The sequence below is a fragment of the Phyllostomus discolor genome, chromosome X (assembly GCF_004126475.2).
Source record: "Phyllostomus discolor isolate MPI-MPIP mPhyDis1 chromosome X, mPhyDis1.pri.v3, whole genome shotgun sequence".
NCBI classification, from domain to species: Eukaryota; Metazoa; Chordata; class Mammalia; order Chiroptera; family Phyllostomidae; genus Phyllostomus; species Phyllostomus discolor.
In genome coordinates this window covers 36,347,790-36,370,246 of record NC_050198.1, presented here as the reverse complement: position 1 = coordinate 36,370,246, position 22,457 = coordinate 36,347,790, and the positions used below count along the sequence as shown (strand labels likewise).

The following is a 22,457-nucleotide window of genomic DNA, read 5'->3' as shown; positions in this document are numbered from 1 at the left end:
AAAAAGTAATGTCCAACACAATTACTGACCCTGGGAAACATCTACTGGGAGGAAAGGAGAGTTTGTAACACTTAACAAAATAATATCTCTCCCCCTGCCCTAGACTCACTACCAGAACAGGAAATGGAAGGTGAAACCAGAGTTTGAGAATCAAAGAAATATCCTGCCACTGGTATAAACTGCACCCTCTTCCCTCCCATTCCCACCCCAACCACCCCACTGCACTTCCCTCCTACCTATACTGCTGAAAGTACAGTAAAATGAGGAAAGAGAAAATGTAACTGGTGAAGTTGAAGTGGCCAATATGTGAAGGGCTCTGAAATTGCCTTTGTGCTTCTGACAGGGTGACATATAATGTGGTCCAGGCAGTGAGGAAATGAGAAGAATACAGCTTTTGAAGCAATGAATTTTGCCTACTTATCTCTTTAGGCCTTAATATGCTTCAGGTCAGGGAAACAGGTGAGAATCCTATAGTAAGTAAAAAGGAGAATGTAGGAAAAGTGAAAGTAGGAGAGGAAATAATATTGCTTCCAGTAACCACTCTTTAATTACCCTTATTACTGACTCAAATTTAGCTCTATATCACCCAGAAAACCTAATCCTCTTTTTTCTAGAGTAAATATAGGGTACTATAATTATCATCATAGTGATGATCATAATACTTTTTATTCATTTAAGGATCTCCCATCATTTCTGCCAACATCCATTAATAAGAATCCTCACAACCTTCCTGTGAGGTAGATATTTAGATCCCTCTTTTACAGATGGGTTAACGGAGGCACAGAGAGGTGATGTGACTTGCCTAAGGTCAACCATATGAAAGATGGAAAAATATGGAAGAGAGGTAACTTAGGGTAGCACCCTTATTGTCAGAGAGCCGTATTTGCCAGTGAGAAAGGATAATGCTACATTTTTCTTTAAACTGGACACACCTACTTTCTTCTGTGTCTATCTCTCTATGTAGGTATTAGCACACTATGGGGGATCAATAAACTCCCTAGGCTTATTCAAGGTTAGGTTAATTCCCAATGGCTTGTTTCTTGAGGAGACTTTTTGCAGGCAGGATAGACCCACAAGTTCCTGGGACAAAGAATTCCTTAATTCCTAAATTTTCCAAATCACTTTGTTTCAAAGAGGTGTTGGGAGTTTTTAAATGTTACTACCATACACATAAGCACTGTGTTCTAGTTGTATCCACAGTGTACAGATTAAAAATTCAAATAGTGCTATACATTTATACTAGAATTACACAATTAAGGAAATAGATGTCAGAGTATAGGTGCCAAGTTTCTCACTGTTTGAGTGAAATATTACAAATAAGCAAAGGGAAAAGGCCAGAATGATCCATTTGGTACTGGATTGGCATTGGACACATCAGTATGAACTCACATTTCTCTTAATAAAGATATGGAAGATTACATATAGAAATATTCATAGATATGTGTATTTATACATGGGTTAGTATATTCACATATAGTTTGTTGCTCTGTTAGCTAAGATGGCCTACAAGGGACATAGCCCAGGAGCAACAAGCATAACTAATACCCAGATCTTGGTTTCTAATACATCTTCCATTAAAAGGAACCAAGACTCCTTAAAGAAATGGCTGAGCATAGCAGTGGGTCAAAAAATATACACAAGATGAGCATGGAGCATCTTGTAGTGCCAGCAAATAAGTATAAGTTAAAAAAAATGATGAGGGTCTATCAAAAGGACTTAGAAGTCAACCCCAAAAAAGCACCCAATGGCCAATGCTGGAACAATTTGAGCATACAACATAAAATTTTATTGGATTATAAAGCAAAGTACAAAGTAAATGTGAGTCCATACTGATACAAGTAAATGACTGCATAAATAAATAAATGAGGGAGAAGAGTCAAATCTCCCACGCAGAATTCCAAATAATTTTTTATAGACACACTCAAGGATATGGTGCACAACTCAGCACTCCTTTAGTGTGGGCTGCACATAATGACTTCTTTCCAAAGAGTACAGTATAGGATGTGGGGTAGAAAGTCCAGAGGAGAAAGCTGACAAAACACTATCTCAGCCAGGTGATCAAGGTTAACATCAAAGGTATAAGTCATGTTAAAATGTGATGAAAATAGAAGTTTACCTCTATGCTCTTCCTCCCAAAAACCCATAACCTCAGTTTAATCATGAGAAATGTAATCAGACAAATCTCAGTTGAGGGACATACTCCTTGAAACTGTAAAAGTCATAGGAAAAAAGGAAACTCTGAGAAACCATGACAATTAAGAGAAGTGTAAGGAGATAGGACCAGTAAATGTGACAGTATCTTGAATGGAACCCCCCAAAAGATATTAGGTTAAAATTAAGGAAATTTGAATATTTGGACTTGAGTTAATAAGTATCAATATCACTTTATTAATTATAGCAAATGTACCATATTAATGAGAGATGTGAATAATAGAAAAAACCTGGATGTAGGGTATAGGGAAACTCTCTGTAGAATCTTCACAATTTTTCTATATATCTACAACTGTTCCAAAATAAACATTTTATTTAAAAAGAAGTTACCCTCACAAACCTTTTTATCTTACCCACAATTCATTCCCCCTTAATCTACCCAGCCAATTCATATTCTTCAGCTTTTCCTGAATTTCCCAATCATAATTATCAATAGTTATGTTCAACTGACAAGCATCTACAGATGGAGGAACTCCACTGCAACAAATCCCAGGATATTATCCAACCACATCAAATAAGGCCATTTTCCATACCCTAGTCAACTATCCACACAACAGTGCTTTGCTGATGTGAGCACAGCATGTTCAATGAACCCTAAATGCCACTTAAGAGATACAGTTCCTTTCTGTCTTACTATCTAACAAAATTCTATACACTTTTGGTACACTACTGTATTGTACTGTATTTGAATTACCGTATGGTATGAAATACTCTTAATAAATTTTAACACATTACTTAAAGAATATGTAATAATTGGAATAATTTTTTATTGTTATTTGGAAGGGAGAGGGCAATGAGAATAGGATTAAAATTGTTGCCTGACTATAGACAATAAAGCAGTAAAAAAGGTCCTCCTTACTTAGCAGAAGAAAAAATTGAATGAAAGCTTAGAGGTGTCAGGGATATCAATATTTGGAACTTTAATTTGATCATTCTAGTTAGTATAATAGTATGCTTAATATCCTTTATGTATTAATAAATTATATGCTCCAATGCAAAAGATCCTGATGTCAGGGGGGCACATGACAGTTATGAATTCTGGAAAAGGTTGTCTCAGGATCGAAACTCTGGAGAAAATGGGTAAGTCTTTGGACTCTACTGTGAAATACCGTATCAACTACTCAATTACAAGCTTAAGACAATATGTATGATGGTAATTTACCTTTAACAACCTGTCTTAGAGGTACATAAAAGTTCCCTTTCATTCTACAGTGTGAAACTTACACACCAAAAGTCAAAGGAAAATCTATATCAAAATAACAATGAGAATAATAAAAATCCACATGTCACTTTGAAAAATACAGGCAGGCTTTAAATTTATAAAGGTTTATGAGCTGGACACGGTATGTTTAAGTGAGGTAAATCAATTCCGAGATGTTATAGAAAGTGTTAGAAGAGAAAAATTGTGTGCCTAATGTATGTCAGTGACCACAGGCACACTTTACTATTTAATCAACTGTAAATTATTTTGTGAGTGGTCTAAAGTTTTCTGAAGCATAACATAAAATTGGACAATTACTTGAACCAATCATGTAAAGTTTTCTCTAATTTGGTTTAATAATGTGATCCCTGGAAGAATGGGTGTACAGGTTTATAAGGCTTCAAGGAAAAATCTGGAGAAAGAATCCGACCCGTATTTGTCTCATCTGTAAAATATGTATGATGGGTTAAGACTAGATGGTTAATAGTATCCCTTATTGGTGCTAGAATTCTATTATTTATTCAGAATGGATAAACATTGGGAGGTAGTAACCTAAACTATTTAAGCAGGGACTGGTTGAATATCTGCTAAGGAAAAGGGGGTCCATATGAAGATAACCTTTAGGAGAGAGGCTAAGTCCAAAGTTAAGTGATGCAAACTCCCATTCCCCCCAGAGAGAGGAAATATGCCATGTGGAGGTAGATCTGAAGTCTACAGCCTAGAACACAAGGTTTTATGTCTCGGAGACTATTATGAAATAGTAAGATTTGGTAACCAAATGTGTATATTATGCAACATGCTGTATGGCTAAAAGAAATGGCTTAGGTGTTCATAGCAGTTGCAGAACATCGAGTTACTTTTTGTATTTCAGTTTTCACTGAAAACCTCTTATATTCCAATTGAAACACAGGAATGCATGCTAATAATGCCATGGAATGAGCAAATATTTTTTTACAATCCCTTACCTTTCTATAACATGGCCCCAGTGTATGATTTCTCATCATGTGTTATACTCATAATAATTGCTTTATGTAAACAAAAGAATAAACAGTACAGTACAGCCCCTCAAGACACTGTCTGAACAGGCTGCCCTTTGAATGAGGTTTGTGATCACAGCACTTTTAGTATCTTATCCAAATGAAAGTCTTCCTCTATTTGTTTTCAGGATTATCCTAGTTCTGCTTCTTTTTATCATGATCCAACATACTCTCCTGAAACACCTTTCACCCTACCGGCATGTTGATGTGTGCTTTGAATATTTGTCCTAACAAATATTTAACCTAACAATGTGATTGTGCTGTAAAATCTTTAATCTTAAAGGAGAAAGAGAAGGAAGAAGGAAAAGGAGATGGACAAGAAGATCCCTTCATTTCCTTTGATGGACTTAGGAAGCAAAAGCACCTGCACTGTCTGAAAACCAAACTGTAAGAACAAACAGGATTGGATTTACAAAACCTTTCAGTTTTGTATGGGACTCAGTTTATTCACTGAGAATGTGTCCTATGCTCAGGAACCAAATCCATTCTACCAATGAAGTATACTGTTATGCCCTCTTCTATCTAGGAACTTGAAAAAAAGTTATTTTAGAAGTTACCAACCACTTTTAAGTACTGACTCAAAAAAATACTATGGATAAGAATTCTCAGAAAAAGAAAAGAGGAAAAAAAAAGCAGCATATGTTTTTTTCACAGCCTTGAGTTGGATTCCCGTTTTGTTATTGTAGGAAAAATGTCCCATCTCCGACCATGGGTGCCACACTTTTACTCAACCTATGTGGTGGTTGATAAAACTGGGGAGTGGACGGTGGAGAGGTGAAGATGGAATATGAAAAGCCCCCATGGAAAACCAGTCTCATCAACCTGGCTCAGTGAGCTGTTCCAACCCCATCCCAGAGGCATGCTGAAGTCAAAGTGGAAAAGATGGTCATGACCTCAGTACACACACAGGAATGAGAGCAGCACAGCTCTTCTAAGTGTGGACTGTGGAGCTCACATGGTGTCATGGCGCCGGCGGTGCAGGGACAGGTGGTCAGAGCGAGAGAAGCTACGGTTGCAGTCTGTGCACCGGAAGGGCTTGATGCCTGTGTGCTTGCGGAAATGGCGGGTAAGCTCATCTGAGCGAGCAAATTTCCAGGAGCAGCCATCCCAGGTGCACTTATAAGGCTTCTCTCCTAGAAAGGAAATATGGAAAAAAAAAAAAAAAACAAGGGGAGTCAGAGAAGAGATGTTTGGATACTGAAAAGATAACAGAGCATACAACTTTTTATCAAGGATTTGGTCAAGTGGTGAGACAATCACTTTGAAGACATGCTCTCCTTCACCTTTACAGAATTGCTAAACAGAAGCTGAGCTGATAGAGTGCAAAACACATAGGCACTAACTCAAACAAGGCTTTGCTTAAATCTTGGCTCTACTACACACACCTGTGTGACCTTAAATAAGTAACTTCTCCCTGGCTGGGTCTCTGTTTAATCATCTCTAAAGGCAGATAAAATATCTCACAGGGTTGTTTGACACATTTTCTTTTCTGAACATAGTTAGTAAATGATAAACCTGGGATCCAAACCAAGGTCTTTTGACACTTTACACTGTACCACACTGTAGCAACAATATTCTCTCTAATACCTCCCAACAACTAGACAAAGGAGAGCCATACACACAGAAAGAACATGTGATTCACTAGAATGAGCCCTCAGCTTAGGCTTTCTTCTGTGTAAGGGCAAAAATTAAAGGGCATGGAATGGGGTGAGTAAAAGCATCAAGTCAAACTTTTTGAAATAGTCCATGCTCAGTATTCCCAGATTGCATCTGGGTTGTATATGGGATATGTATGCTCTGGATAAAAAGCTAAAAGAAAAAAGTAATATAATACAAAATATATTAATACAAGATGATCCCATTAAATCACATACCACATGCTTATATACTCAGAATAAAAGCAATATCAATATTTTTAAAATGTAAATTGTGAGAGAAAATATTAACAGTGAATGAATATCTGGAAAGAGAGGATGAAAACTGTGGAAAGAGGACTTCCTCTTTTTACTTTTCTCTATCATTTGAATGTTTTAAAAATCATGATATTGTACCTTGGCTATTGTAAATAATGCTGCAATGAACACATGGGTGCATCCTTTTTAGAATTAGTGTTTTCAGTTTCTTTGGAAAAATACCCAGCAGTGGGATTGTTGAGACATACAGTAATTCTATTTTTAAATTTTTTGAAGAACTTCCATACCTTTTCCATAGTAGTTACACTAGTTTACAATCCCATCAAAATTTTAAAATAAAAGATAAGAAGTAGAAATGAATATCAATTATGGTGAAGTCTAGGCATAGGATAAGGGTAATGTTTGTTTTCTTTATTATTTAAGTATAGCTGGCACAGAATATGATATTAGTTTCAGGTGTACAACATAGCGATTCAATATTTATATACCCTAAATGTGATCACCACATTAAGTCTAGAAACCATCTCTTTGATTTCTTCTTAATGTGTTTTTCTATTTTCCATCTTCTATAATGAGCATATATTATTTTGTAATCATAAACAATAATGCAGACAAAATGCATTGGTATTCTTTTTAAAAAAGATTTTATGTATTTTTAGAGAAAGGGGAAGAAAGGGAGAAAGAGAAGGAGAGAAACATCAATGTGTGGTTGCTTCTCACAAGCTTCCCACTGGGGACCTGGCCCACAACCCAGCCATGTGCCCTGACTGGGAATTGAACCATGACCTTTGGTTCGTTCACAGGCCGGTGCTCAATCCACTGAGCCATACTAGCCAGGGCTGCATTGGTATTCTAACAGTCTCTTTTCCTCTGGTTCTTTCTCCCCTTTCCTTTTTACAAATTCTCCAGGACATTTAATTTTATGCTGTTCTAAGTTCAGGTGGCAATCTGGTTTGCACATGCTACTTTTTAACTTATTGCTCACCATCTACCAATCCTCTCAAGTGTTTATTAATTAATGATACAACTTTCAAAAACAACAGGTGACAGAATGGAATTCACTATGACTCAGGTTTGGACCTTCCTCAGGCAACCATTTTGAGGACGAAAAATGACAATTCCTGATCACTTCAATATTCAGAAATTGCTGCTGTAGCTGCTAAAAAGAATGAAATAGACTTGGATATATTAAGAGCAAAAGATGACCAATAAAACTTTACGAAATACAAAGAGAATACTACTGAAGGTCTACACACAAACACACACACCAACACAGTGGGATTTCATTTACGCTTTCTAAAATTCTGTTTAGATTGATCGCTCTCTCTCTCTCACACACACACACACACACACATGCGCGCGACAAATGAAAAATGATCTGGAAGACTACACAGCAAATTATTAACAGTGGGAAGAAGAGTGAGACTGCAGGTGATGTTGAGAGTGTGTAAAGGGGAATTTAACATTTTGGTCTATATAATTCCATCCCATCTCCACACCTCCCAACTGCTTCAGTTATAAATTTTGTTACAATCTCTCAAAAACTTCTCCTGAGTATTCCTATATTCTCTACACCCAAAAGAAGAAATTTTAATTGCAAAGCAGTGACACCCTGTGGTGATATAAGCTCATTACTAGAATACACAATTACTGTTCAGGAATTGAGCAAGGGAGATTGATTTTTCTATTTCAAAACAGTTACATTTTATTATCATTGAACAAGCTCCTGTTTGTCCCATTGCACCTCATCAGACACAACTCATGACTCCCTCAACACAGTATCTAAATTGAAGAACAAAACATACACAGGAAATTAATTCATAATATAAACTATACATATAAATGTGATATAAATTTCAAGGCTACATAATCTGTGAGCTAGTATGAAAGCACTAAACTGGAGGCATGGGTAGGTTAAGGTGGAACAGAAGGCAAAAAAGCAACCCAATCAATTAGGGGCCTGAGCTGGTAAGGCACAAGAGTTAAAAATGCATACTCTGAAGCATGGAGTATCTTTAAAGAAGTGATGTGAGATGACCCCTGTTATAAAGGCAAGACTAAAGAATTTGGATTTTTGTATGAAAGGTAGTGACATACCCAACGGGGGGGCAGTGACAGTAGTCTGCCTCAGGTATAAACAAAAGGGGGATGCACTGAATATAATTTTAAAACAATAAAATACAGTAAAAGTTAGCTTGCTCTTTTTTATCATGTTCCAATTATAAACAATGTCAGTAATAAAACCCTCTTTCCTGCCATGACAAATAGCTCCCATAGCCCCCTCCCTCTTGGCACACCACTGCCTGAAGGCAATGAGGAAGGTAGTGGGTAACACTGACAATTTTTGAACTCAAGAGTGACTTGGTAAAAGTTGTATATTGGAATGATCTAGCCATGGTATGCAAGATGTATTACAATGAATAGGAGACTACTGGGCTAACCTATTTGTCTGGCATATGAAGAAGGTGCTCAAATTATTTATTCATGTCACAAATGAAAATATTTTATTATTTTTATTGCTGTATAATATTATAGTATATCTATCTATACATGCATGCATACATACATATACATGCATGCATCCATATATACATGTATGTATAGACAGACTATAATATACAGCAATAAAAAGAATAAAATATTTTCACTCATATATGTATAATACATATATGCATGCATATGTATGTATGTATATATGTATGTACTACATCTTTTTATCCATTCATGGGTGGATCTAGAAGGTATCATGCAAAAGTGAAATAAGTCAAGTAGAGAAAGACAAATACTGTATGGTTTCACTTAGATGTGTAATCTAAAAACAAATGAACAAACAAAACAAAACAAAAAAAGACTCACAGAAAACACAGACCAAAGGGATAGTCACCCAAAGGGAGGGGGTAGTGGGCTAGGTGCAAAAAGTGAAGGGATGAAAGAAGTACAAATTGTCAGTCACAAAATAGTCACATGATATAAAGTAGAACATAGGGAATATTATCAATAATATTGTAATAAATGCATGGAAGCAGGTGGGTAATAAATTTGGGGACTATTCATAAATTATATAAATGCCTAACCACTATGTCGTACACTTGAAACTAATATAATATTGAATTTCAACTGTAATTGAAAAATAAGATTAAAAAGGGGAAAGGAGAATATAGCCCATAATATTGTGAATCATTTGCACAGTGACAGGTGATTACAGAAAAAGTGGGGTGATCACATTGTAAAGTATAAAATGTCAAATCACTAGATTGCACACCTGAAACTAATATCACTAATATAATGTTGTATACCAACTATACTTAAATTTAAAAAATTAAAAGATAATTATTTATTGAACTGGTGAAGTAAACAAGAATAAATGTAACAGAAGATTCAAATTAATAAAATCATAAATGAGAGAAGAGACATTACAATGGATGCAAAAAATATTATAAGGAACAATTACTAACAATTATATGCCCACAACTAGGTAACTTAGAAGAAATGAATACATTCCTAGAAACATACAACCTACCAAAACTGAATCAAAAAGAAACAGGAAGCCTGAACAAACCAGCAGCAAATAAGGAGATTGAATCAGTAATCAAAAATTTCATAAGAAAAAAAGCCCAGAACCAGAAGGTTTCATGGGTGAATTCTACCAGACAAAGAATAACTGATACCAATTCTTTTAAAACCCTTCCAAAATTAGAAAAGGAAGGAATACTTTTAAAGTTATTCTGTGAGAACAACATGACCTTGATATCAAAACCAGACAAAGCACACTACAAGAAAACTATAGATCAATATACCTAATGAACATATATGCAAGAATCCTCAATATAATACTAGAAAATGGAATTCAACTGTATATTAAAAGGATCATACACCATGACCAAGTTGAATTTATCCTTGGGGTGATGACAGGACAGTTCAGTGTACTCAAATAAATCAATGTGATATAATGCATTAACAAAATAAAAAGAAACCGCATGATTATCTTAATAGATGCAGGAAAAGAACTGAACAAAGTCCAAAACCCATTCATAATTAAGACTGACAACAAAATAGGTATATAAGGAATTTACTGCAACACAATGAAAGCCATATATGACAAACCCACAGCTAACATCATAATTAATGAGGAAAAACAGAAAGCTCATCCCCTGAGATTCAATATAAGGCAAGGATGCCCACTCTTTCCATTTCCTTTCAACATAGTACTAAAAGTCATAGCCTGAGCATTAGACAGGAAAAAGAAATAAAAGGTATCCAAATTAAAAAGGAAGGAGTAAAATTATCTCCATTTGCAGATGACATAATCAGATACATAGAATACCCTAAATATTAAACAAAAAAACCTGTTAGAACTTATTTTTAAAATTCACTAAACTTGCGATGTACAAAATTCAGTAACACTTTTATACACAAATAAAAAAGTATCTGAAAAGGAAATCAATGAAAAAACCCATTCACAATATCAACACAAAAAATAAAATAGAAATAAACCTAACTAATGAGGTGGAAGACTTGCATACAGAAACTTATAAAACACTGATGAAGAAATTTTTTAAAGACACAAATAAAAAGGGACATTTTGCCCACCCAGCCAACACTGAGAGCAGCTGCTTTGCCCAGAAATCCAATGATGGAAAAGAATAATAAGTAATAATGAGTAACTGACAAATCTAGCATCTAGAGAGATGGTAACCAGGGAGACGGAAGCTGAGCCCACTTGCTCCTCTCCCCAACTCAGATACTTGGCTGATCTTCTGAAAACTATAAGCTTATCATTCAATAGAATCTTAGCTGATATGAAGTTTGGAAGTGAAGAAATACAGAAGATGTTTCACAATGGGTACATATAAGATGTGGCAGGGATTATGATTCCCAGTGAGCCAGCCAGAGGGAAAAACCCAACAATAAATGAGGCATCAACAATCAAAACCCAAGTACAACAAGAGAGCTGAATAAACTAAGTAAAGGGCAACCCTACAGAATCCACACTGGAGATCAAAGAGACTATACCACTGAGTCCCACAGAACTCCTACCACAGAAATCCACCCCATGAAGAAGAGGCAGGCAAAGTAGACCACCCTGAGACACAGAAAGAAACAAAAAGAGTCGCCTATAATGGGGAGACAAAGAAAGAACCCCCAATTGAAAAGAAAGGAGGAATCCCCCAAAAAAGAGCTAAATGAAAATGATGTAACCAATCTATCAGACATAGGCTTCAAAATAATGGTTAAAATGATGCTCAAGGAACTCAGTGAGAACTATAAGGAACTTTATGGAGGCTACAAGGAACTTAGCACAAACTACTACAGCATGAATAAGGACATAAGAACTATGAATATGAACCAGGAAGAAATGAAGAATACAATATCTGGAATGAAAAATACACTAGAAGGAATTAAAATCAGCCTAGAGGAAGCAGAAAACCAAATCAGCAAGCTGAAGACAAAGTAGAAAGAAATATCCAGTAAGATCAACAAAATGAAAAAAAAAAAGACTCAAAAAGAATGAGGATCTTTTAAGGAAACTTCAGGACAACATGAAAAGTAACAACATTTGCACCATAGGAATACCAAAAGGAGAAGAAAAGAAACAAGGAATAGAAAACCTGTTTGAAAAAATAATGACAGAAAAGTTCCCTAACTTGGTGCAGGAAAAAAGTCATGCAAGTTCAGGAAGCATAAAGGGTCCCAAACAAGATGAACCCAAAGAGACCTACTGCAAGACACATCATAATTAAAATGCCAAATGTAAAAGACAAAGAGAGAATCTTAAAGGTGACAAGGGAGAAACAGCTAGTAACATACAAGGGAGATCTGATAAGGCTATCAGGTGATTTCTCAACAGAAATACTACAAGCTAGCAGGGACTGGCATGAAATATGCCAAGTAATGAAAAGCAAAGGCCTACAACCAAGACTATGCTATCCAACAAGGCTCTTATTTAAAATGTAAGGTGAAATAAGGAGTTACCCAGGCTAAAGAATGCTAAAAGAGTGCATTTCCACTAAGCCAGGACTCCAAGAGATGTTAATGGGAATGCTATAAAAGAGAAGAAATATGTATATTTCTCATATATATATATATATATATATATATATATATATATATGAATGAGAGAATGAGAGAAAGCAAGAGAGAAACACAGGTGTGGTAAAAAAGCAACAAATAAATACCTATCAATAATAACCTTAAATGTAAATGGATTAAATGTTCCAATCAAAAGACATAGGGTAGCTGAATGGGTAAGAGAACATGAACTTCACTTATGCTGTCTACAAGAGACCCACCTCAGAACAAAAGGTTTCCATGGGTTGAAAGTGAAATGATGGGAAAAAATATTCCAAGCAAATGGACACAAAAAGAAAACTTAAGTAACAATACTTCTATAAGTCACAATAGTCTTCAAAAGGAAAGCCATAAAAAGGGACAAAGAAGGTCACCACATAATCATTAAGGGAGTAGTCCAACAGGACTATATAACCCTTGTAAACATATATGAACCCAACATAGGAGCACCTAAATATATGAAGACAATCTTGAAGGTCTTCAGAAAAGATATTGACAATGACACAGTCATCATAGGGGATTTTCACACCCCACTGTCAACAATGGACGGATCTTCCAAACAAAGGATCAACAAGAACATTGTGGCACTGAACAACACTCTAGATCAAGTGGGCTTAACTGCTATATGTAGAACCTTTCACCACAAAGAAGAAAAATACACATTGTTTTCAAATGCACATGGAACATTTTCAAAGATGGACCACATGGCAGGACACAAAAGAAGCCTCAACAAATTCAAGAAAACTGAAATCATATCAAGGATGTGCTCAGATCACAATGGACTGAAACTAGAAACCAACCTCAAGGAAATAACTCAAAAACATTCAAATACTTGGAGATTCAATAACATGTTATCAAATAATGAATGGGTCAACAATGAAATCAAGGAAGAAATAAAGTGTCTAGAAACAAATGAAAATGAACACACAACCCCAAACTTATGGGACACAGTGAAGGCAGTTCTGAGAGGGAAATTGATAGCAACACAGGCCTACCTAAAGAAGATAGAAAAAAAAACCTCAAATAGCAGCATTATTTACAATAGCCATGTCCTGGAGACAGCCTAAGTGTCCATCAGTAAAGGAGTGTATTAAAAAAAACAAACTGTGGTACATTTGCACAGTGGAATACTATGAAGCAGAAAGGAAGAAGGAGCTCCTACCCTTCGGGACAGCATGGATGGAACCAGAGAGCATTATGCTAAGTGAAATTAGCAAAGCAGTGGAAAACAAATGCCATATGATCTCACCTATAAGAGGAATCTAACGAACAAAATTAACTAAGGAACAAAATAGAATCATAGAAATGGAGAGATGGAACAGACTGAAAATGACCAGAGGGGAGGGCAGAGGGGGGTGATGGTGAAAAGAAGGGGAAGGGACTAGTCAAAACACATGTATGAATGACCTATGGGGATGGACAACAGCAGGGAAATTAACTGTGGTAGGGTGGGCAGAAGAGGGCAAAGGAGTAGAAATTGAGACCACTGTAATAGAATAACAAAAAATGATAAAAAAATATAGAAGGCATTGATAAATAGAAAGACATCCCATGTTCGTCAATTAGAAGAATAATGTTAAAATATGCATAATACCCATGGTTACCTACAGATTTAATGTAATTTTCATCAAAATCCCATTGGTATTCTTTATAGAACTAGAAAAGTAATCTTAAAATTCATGCAGAAGCACAAAAGACCCTGAATAGCCAAAGCAATTCTGAACAAGAAGAATAAAATTTGAGGCATCAAACATTCTGATTTCAAAATATATTACAAAGCTGCAGTAATCAAACCTGTATAATGCTGACATTAAAAAGATGTATAGACCAATGAAATAGAAAAGAAAGCTCAGATATAAACACATGTGTCTACAGTCAATTGATCTTCAATAACATGCCAATAAAAAACAATGGGGCAAGGACAGTATTCAATAAATGGTGCTGGGAAAACTGGATATTCACATGCAGAAGAATGAAATTGGACCCTTATGCACACCATATACAAAAGTTAACTCAAAAATGAATTAAAAACTTAAAACTAAAACATAAACCATAAAACTACTAAAAGAAAACACAGGGGAAAAGCTTCTTGACATTGGTTTAGGCAAGGTTTTTTCTTTTTTCTTTTTTCTTTTTGAATAAGACACTAAAAGCACAGAAACAAAAATAGAAATTGACAAATGGGATTCCATCAAACTAAAAAGCTTCTTCAAAGAAAAGAAACAATCAGTAGAGTCAAAGGGAACCTATAGAATATGAGAATATATTTGCAAAGCACATTATCTCATAAAAAGTTAATATTCAAAATAAATGAATTCATACCATTCAACAGCAGTAAACTCAAATAGCCCAATTAAAAATGAACAAAGGACAGACTGAATAGACATTTCTCAAATGAAAACATGTAAATGGTCAATAAGCATATAAAAAAGCCAACAGGCATATGCTCAAATTCATTAATCATCTGGGAAATTATAGTGGCTATTATTAGAAAAACAAAGGATGCGATGTATTGGAGAAAATGTGGAGAAAAGAGTTTCCTTGTACACTATTACTGGGAATATAAAATGGTATAGCCACCATGAAAAATAGTATAAAATTTCATTAAAAAATTAAACATATTGAGAAGAAGATGGTGGCGGGGTAGGCAGGAACTGAGCCAACCCCTCTTGTACCCAACTGGGACACCTAGCTGATCTACCAATGAACAGGGTGAACAGGCAACAGAATTCCAGGTGATACAAAGTTTGGAAGCTAAAGTGTGCAGAGGACATTTAAAAATGGACAGCAAGGAGATTTTCCAGGTTGATGGTAGGGTCTCTGGGCTGCTGCAGCACCTTTGAAGGAGTTCTGGGTCAGTGATTATGACTTGGTGGCTCCCTCTCCTCTTAGAGTGGTGAGTTTACAGACCCACGCCAAGAGAGACCTGGATGCTTAAAGTTGCTGGGAGGATAAAGATGCAGTAAGAGACACACAGCCAGCAGCATACCCCACCTGGGACAATGGTCACCAACTTGGAAATTACCAGAGAAATTGGGGAGCTGGGTGACACCTGGAGATGGGAGAAGAGATGGGTTGTGACCCAGATAGTCTCTGGACTGGTCAGAGAGTTGGTCTCTGTGGAAAGCTGGGTACTTGTTAAGAACGGCCTACCGTTCTTAACGGGAAAACAAGAGGAATTCACTCAGAAAAGGCTCTCTCAGATGCTGTGCAAGGACCACCCCTATGCAGCAGCCAGACCAGTGAAGAGGTAGGAGGGGGGACATGATTTGTTCCCACTAAGTGAACCTCACAGATTAATCAAAGATTGCACAAAGAGGTGGACCATAGACACCAGCATAGCAAATATGCACAGTGGAGAGTGTAGGCCCTGCAATGCTATGAGGGCATGGAATGGAAACTAGCCACATGTAAAAATTATAGCCCAGACTGAGCCCTGACCCTCGCTGAACCACAGGAAAGGAAAAAAGATGGAGTCCAGCTCCCCTCTGCCTGCAGCACCCAGGAAAACCAGCAAAACCTGCTGGGCAGGTTTAAAGTCAGTAGGAGGCTTTTTTTCCCCAAGTGTAAGACAATAAGATTTTGGCCAAGATGGAGGCATAGGTAGATACACTATGCCTCCTTGCACAACCAAAAGAAGGACAACAACAAATTTAAGAACAAGAAACAAGCAGAACTGACAGAAAATTGAACTGTATGGAAGCCCGACAACCAAGGAGTTAAAGAAGACACATTCATCCAGATCAGTAGGAGGGGCAGAGATGGGCAGCCAGCAGAGAGGACTTGAGGCAAGGTGGTGGCTGGCAGATCCAGCAGTGCCATATCCGTGTGCAGATAAAACACGAGGAACAACTGGGGGGTGAGACAGACCACCCAACCCAGAGTTCTAGTGCAGGTAAATAAAGCCTCAAAACCTGACTGAAAACACCTGTGGGGATTGAGGCACCAGGAGAAGCTCCCAGACTCACAGGAGAGTTTGTCAGAGAGGCCCACGGGGACCTAGAACATACACAATCCCACAAACCCAGGAATCAGCACCAGAAAGGCCCAGTTTGCTGGTGGGTAGTGGAGGAAGTGACTGAGAGCTGAACAAGTGGCATTGTCCCCTCTCTGAATCCTCCCCCACATGCAGCACCACAATGCAGCACCTGGGTTGCCCCACCCTGGCAAACACCTAAGGCTCCACCCCTTACTATGTAACAGGTGTGCTGAAACTAAAAAATATGGCCCAAATGAAAGAACAGATCAAAGCTCTAGAAAAAATACAACTAAGTGATGAAGAGATAGCCAGCCTATCAGATGCACAGTTCAAAACAATGGTAATCAGAATGCTCAAAGAATTGGTTGAGTATGGTTGCAAAATACAGGAAAAAGTGAATTATACAATACAATGCAAAGTAAAATAAATAAATATATGTATATGTATATGTATATGTATAGAACCAACAGTGAAGGGAAGGAAACCAGGACTCAAACCAATGGATTGTACTAGAAGGAAGAAATAAGCACTCAAACAGAATACAATGAATAAACAAGAATTCAAAAACATGAGGAGAGGCTGAGGAACCTCCAGGACAACTTTAAATGTTCCAACATCTAAATCATAGGGGTGCCAGAAGGAGAAGAAGAACAAGAAATTGAAAACATAATGAATGAGCACTTCCCTAATCTGGCAAAGGAAATAGACTTCCAGGAAGTCTAGGAAGCTCAGAGAGTCCCTAAGAAGTTGGACCCAAGGAAGCACACATCAAGGCACATCATAATTACATTACCCAAGATTAAGGATAAGGAGAGAATCTTAAAAGCAGCAAGAGAAAAGGAAACAGTTACCTACAAAGGAGTTCCCATAAGACTATCAGCTGATTCCTCAAAAGAAACCTTGCAAGCAAGAAGGGGCTGGAAGGAAGTATTCAAAGTCATGAAAGGCAAGGACCTACATCCAAGATGACTCTATCCAGCAAAGCTATCATTTAGAATGAAAGGGCAGATCAAGTGCTTCCCAGATAAGGTCAATTAAAGGAGTTCATCAGCAAGCCCTTATTATATGAAATGTTAAAGAGGCTTATCTGAGAAAAATATCAAAACTATGAACAGTAAAATGACAACAAACAACTATCAACAACTGAACCTAAAAAACAAAAACAAACTAGGTAAACAACTACATCAGGAACAGAATCACAGAAGTGAAGATCACCTGGAGGGTTATTGGTGGGGAGGGGAGGTGGAGAGGAAGAATGGGGAAAAGGTAAAGGGAAGAAGAAGCATAAATGGTAGGCACAAAATAGGGGGAGGTTAAGAATAGTATAGCAAATGGAGAAGCCGAAGAACTTATATGTACAATCCATGGATATGAACTGGGGTGGGGGGGGTGGACACAGATGCTGATGGGAAGGGGTTCAAGGCAGAGTGGGAGAAAGTAGAGAAAAAAATGGGCAACTGTAATAGCATAATCAATAAAATATACTTAAAAATTAAACATAGAGCTACCCTATATTCCTGCAATCTCGTATCTGGGTATATATCCAGAGGGAACAAAATGAATATCTCAAAGAGATATATGCAGTCCTATGTTCATTACATCATTGGTCACAATGCCAAGAAACGGAAACAATTAAGTGTCTGTTAATGGATGAATACATAAAGATATGATATATTACTCAGCCTTTCAAAGGAAGGAAATCTTGCCATTTGTAACAACATGGATGAAAGTATAGGACATTATGCTAAGTGAAACAGCCAGGTTCAGAAAGGCAAATAAATACTGTATGACCTCAAGCAGTATGTGGAACATAACATTGTCAAACTCATTGAAGCAGATTATAGAATGGTGGCTACTGGAGGCTGGGGCTGGAGTATGGGGAGATGCTGGTAAAGGGATACAAAGTTTTAGTTTTGCAAGTAAATAAGTCCTGGGAATCTAGTATACAACAATGTGACTATAGTTGACAATATTTTACCATGCATTAAAATTTGCTGAAAGGGTGGATCTTAGGTGTTCTCACCACCAAAAAAGGTAACTATGTCAGGTGATGGATAGATATGTTATTTAGCTTGATTGTGGTGAATGTTTCACAACATATACATATATCAAATCACCAAATTTTATATCTTAAATATATACAATTTTAATGGTCAACTATAAGTCAATGAAGCTGGGGCTAAAGAATAAATTAATACAAAAAACAAGGGGATGGCAGTGAGAGTAGAATTAAACAAACCATTTATAATACCTAACATTTATTGAGTGTTTCCTATATGTCAGGTACTATACAAAGTGTCTTTTCACTATTAATATTCCTACATAAGGAAACTGAGGCAAAAATGTGAAGTAATTTTTAGTTAATGAGTGGGAGAATGGGATATCAAATCCAGAAAGTACAGTTTCACAATATATGTTCCTGGCAATTATGTCTACATCCTCAATAAAATAGCTACTTAATGAATGAAATAATAGAACTTTAGAAACAAAGAACCAAGGGCATAAGAGAATGTTAACAATCGATAAATTTTGAGTCTGGGTGAATGGGTTGATGCCATTATTAAAAACTTGTGCTTCACGGTATATTTAATGGCAATTGTTATATCTGTATTTTCTGCTTTGTATGATTGTAAGCTCAGAGGAGATGCACAGCTTTATTGCATGCTGGAAGAAGGATCCAGATAATCAACAGCCTCTGCTCAGAGAATTTCTACAAGAGACAAGGATATCACTCTTTGGGACCCCTTGAAATAAATCCCTACCCTTTGAGGGATAGCTTACTGAAGCACTGTAGCTACCTTAGTTCCAAAGAACCAGTGGAGTACCAGCAATAGAGAAAAATATACTTAGGTTGCATACCAAGGTATGATTCCAAGGGACTTTTCCCACTTAATTGTGTGATCATTAGCAAACACAGAGGTTGTATCTCTGTAAATAGAACCTCCATACACCCAGTCACCCAAAACAAAAGTATGAGAGTAATCAGTGTTCCCTCAATCACTAATATACTTCCTTCTCTCCACATCCACTCTCCACATCTTAGCTAGGCTCTCATCATTCTTGGTGTGGACTCTTGAGTGGTCTTCCCCCTTCCATTCTTGCATTTAAATGCTTCCACTACCAACCACTGCACTCAATACACCCTAGCAATGCTGGACTTCTGTCAGTTATTAGAACAAAGCAAGCTTATTCCCATCTCATATCTTTTGTACTCTGCCTAGATAAGAATAACAATTTCCTCAAGCTTTTGGTATAGTTGGCTCCTTCTCATATTGACTATCTTGTTTAATATAAGAGCCTTTTTAAGATACTGACTTGAGTAAACTTTAAAAAACACTTTTAGACAACTGGGGAAATTTGATATTACAGAATTTTTAGATTCCTTTCCTTGAGTACTTTAAATGTCTCCTGCCACTCTCTTCATGCTTATTTTTAAATGTTTTTGCCTTTTAAAGATATATTCTTATTTATCTATGACAAAGATAATATGATGCCTGATATTTGCTTCAAATTAATAGTGTGGAGTGGGGGAGTGGGTAGCGGTGTAGAAGAAACAAATTAGCCATACACATATAGTAAAATAATTGTTGAAGTTGGGTGAGGGGTACATGAAAGTTCAGTAAACTATTCTACTTTTGCCTATTGAAAATTCATATTTAAATATATATACATATATTTAAACCTGAACATCTATTATCTATCATTTATCTATCTATCTATCTATGGTCTGGATCACTACAGTAGTGTCTTAAGTGTTCTTCCCCTTTACACTCTTGCACCTCCATATTTCTAACCACCAATCACTGCACACAACATGTAGTAGGTATTTTAGACTTCTGTCAGTTATTAGAACAAGGCAAGCTTATTTCCATCTCACAGCTTCAATTATACATATATATTCAGTAGAATAAGACTCCACCCTACAATCCAACATGAAGGAGAAGCAAACAGAACATAAATAAATAAGAAGAGGATCATAGGAATGTTCAGACAATGCAGCCTGGAAATCAATCACCTGTTCATAGCTTCAGGGCACAGCAACTAGGACTTTGGATCCTTCTATATAAATCCTAACATGACAAATGTAACACAGTATTATGTTTCTAAGAAAAGAGGGTTCTTTTTCTTGTGTGGGGTATCTAAGTCTCAATTCTGAGCTGGAGATGATTTTTAAGGAGGAGTCTCCCAGGCAGAGGGTGTAAACTGACGACTGGCAACCTATATCTGGCACACAGGCAGGTTCTTTGAATCCACGGTATTATACAAAATTTTTAGTTAAATACCAACATTCAAATTCTAGGGTATTTCACATAAAAATCTTGACATTCTGCTTTTCTTTACAATTTGGGAAATTTGGTAATTCTTATTTGGAGTTGAATACAGTCCTCCTCCAGATGGGGCAGGTGCTCCCCAACCACAGTTTGATGTAATCTCTACCAGTTCTGCTTTACGTATTTTTAAAATGTGCACCTTTTTTCAAATGTGAAAAAATGTATGTTATAGGCTGGTGGGTGGTGCTGAGCTCCAAATGCTTGGTTTAATTTCATTTAGTCTAATCTGTCTTTGAGTTTTTCAATACTCAAAACCTGTGGAGATCTGATGACCATCAGAAGACACTAGACTCAGTGTATTCATAGGTTTGTTTTAGAAAAGCTACTTTAGAGTATAAACAAGACATAGGAATAAAAGCCATGAATGGGACTTGTACCCATGAGTATAAATGGTTAGTCTTTGTTTGGAGACTTTCTTCTCTTCCTATCTCTCAGAGACTGTGTCTCTGTGCATGCAAGCACGTGTGTGTGTGTTGTTGGGGGTGGGGTGAAGTTGTGCAGACCTGTATGGATTCTGCGGTGGGCTTTCAGGTGAGAGCTTTTGGTGTATACTTTGCTGCATCCTGCAAAGTCACATTGGTGAATCCGTCTTCTCTTCAAGTCAAGGGACTCTTCTCCCTGCATTTGAGTCATTGCTGCTGATCTAAGAAAATGAGAAAGGGAGGGAGGGAAGGAGGGAGAGAGAGAGAGAAATAGGGCCAAAGATTTATTTTAAAGTGAAGACTAAATAAATGGACATACATACAGTGGGGCCACCTCATACATACATTTAATTTATGCAAATTTAACACTAGGTCTTTAAACAAAGAAATAATTGAAAGAGTACAAATATTTCCCTCAACTAGCCCATTCTGCTCAGTTAGTGTAGGTTCCAGGAGGTGGAATGTTTCTTTGGGTAGTTTCTGTTCCCAAATGGTGTGAGCATTTCACTCTAATAAGTTTCATTCTTGTGTTTAAAGAAATGTATTTTTCCCAGTCAGGGTACATGCCTGAGTTGCAGGCCATGACCCCCAGCAACCGCACATTGATGTTTCTCTCTCTCTCTCCCTCCCTTCCCTCTCTAAAAATAAATAAATAAAATCTTTAAAAAAAAGAAATGTATTTTTCATACAACATGGTTGCTAAAAAATACAATTAAAATAATTTAAAAATAAAATTGCAGAGACAAATATCAAAAAATAAAACACAAGCCAACTGCTTTATTAGTTTCAACATTGGAAGACAAGGCTGCTTTAAATTTACAGAAAAAAAAACAGTACACAACTATACTTCACAGGGAATTTGAAGATTTTCAATGGTGAAACTGATTATCTGTAATTAGAATATAACTCTGCCATAATATGCCTGTCTATGTACATGTATGCACACAAATTCATACCTTTGCTAGGAAACCAGTTTTCCTGCATTGTTGTCCTTAAATTCTTACTATTGTATCTGAGAATTTCTTCCACTTGTACCACAGACATACACAGACATACACATACATACACAGAAACGGACTTGAAGACAAAAGTACTCACTCTTGCTGTAGTCCCTGTAAGGCCAAGGATCCACTCTCATTTGCACTTTCTTCACTATCACTTGGGATTTCCAGTGGAGACATGGAGGTGGGGTCAACTTTCACTGAAAGCAAAGAAAAGGAGAAATGTGGGCTATAAATATATGCGCCTGTGTTATGATTTTTCAGGATTCCCACTTTGGCGCACAATGAGAAGT

The 22,457-nt window shown here is 36.8% G+C and overlaps 1 protein-coding gene across 1 annotated transcript in view; it reads right to left on the bottom strand.

The window, feature by feature from the left end:
• Positions 1-1,763: 1,763 nt before the first annotated feature.
• The window catches only part of KLF8 (Kruppel like factor 8), a 104,984-nt gene continuing 84,290 nt past the window's right edge, over positions 1,764-22,457 (bottom strand). Inside the window, exons 4-6 of the mRNA XM_028522909.2 lie at positions 22,262-22,364; positions 21,245-21,384; positions 1,764-5,582 (exon numbers count right to left, since the gene is read on the bottom strand). Coding sequence (XP_028378710.1) covers positions 5,401-5,582; positions 21,245-21,384; positions 22,262-22,364 — 425 coding nt within the window. The 3' untranslated portion in view covers positions 1,764-5,400. The remainder of the gene's footprint in view (positions 5,583-21,244; positions 21,385-22,261; positions 22,365-22,457) is intronic.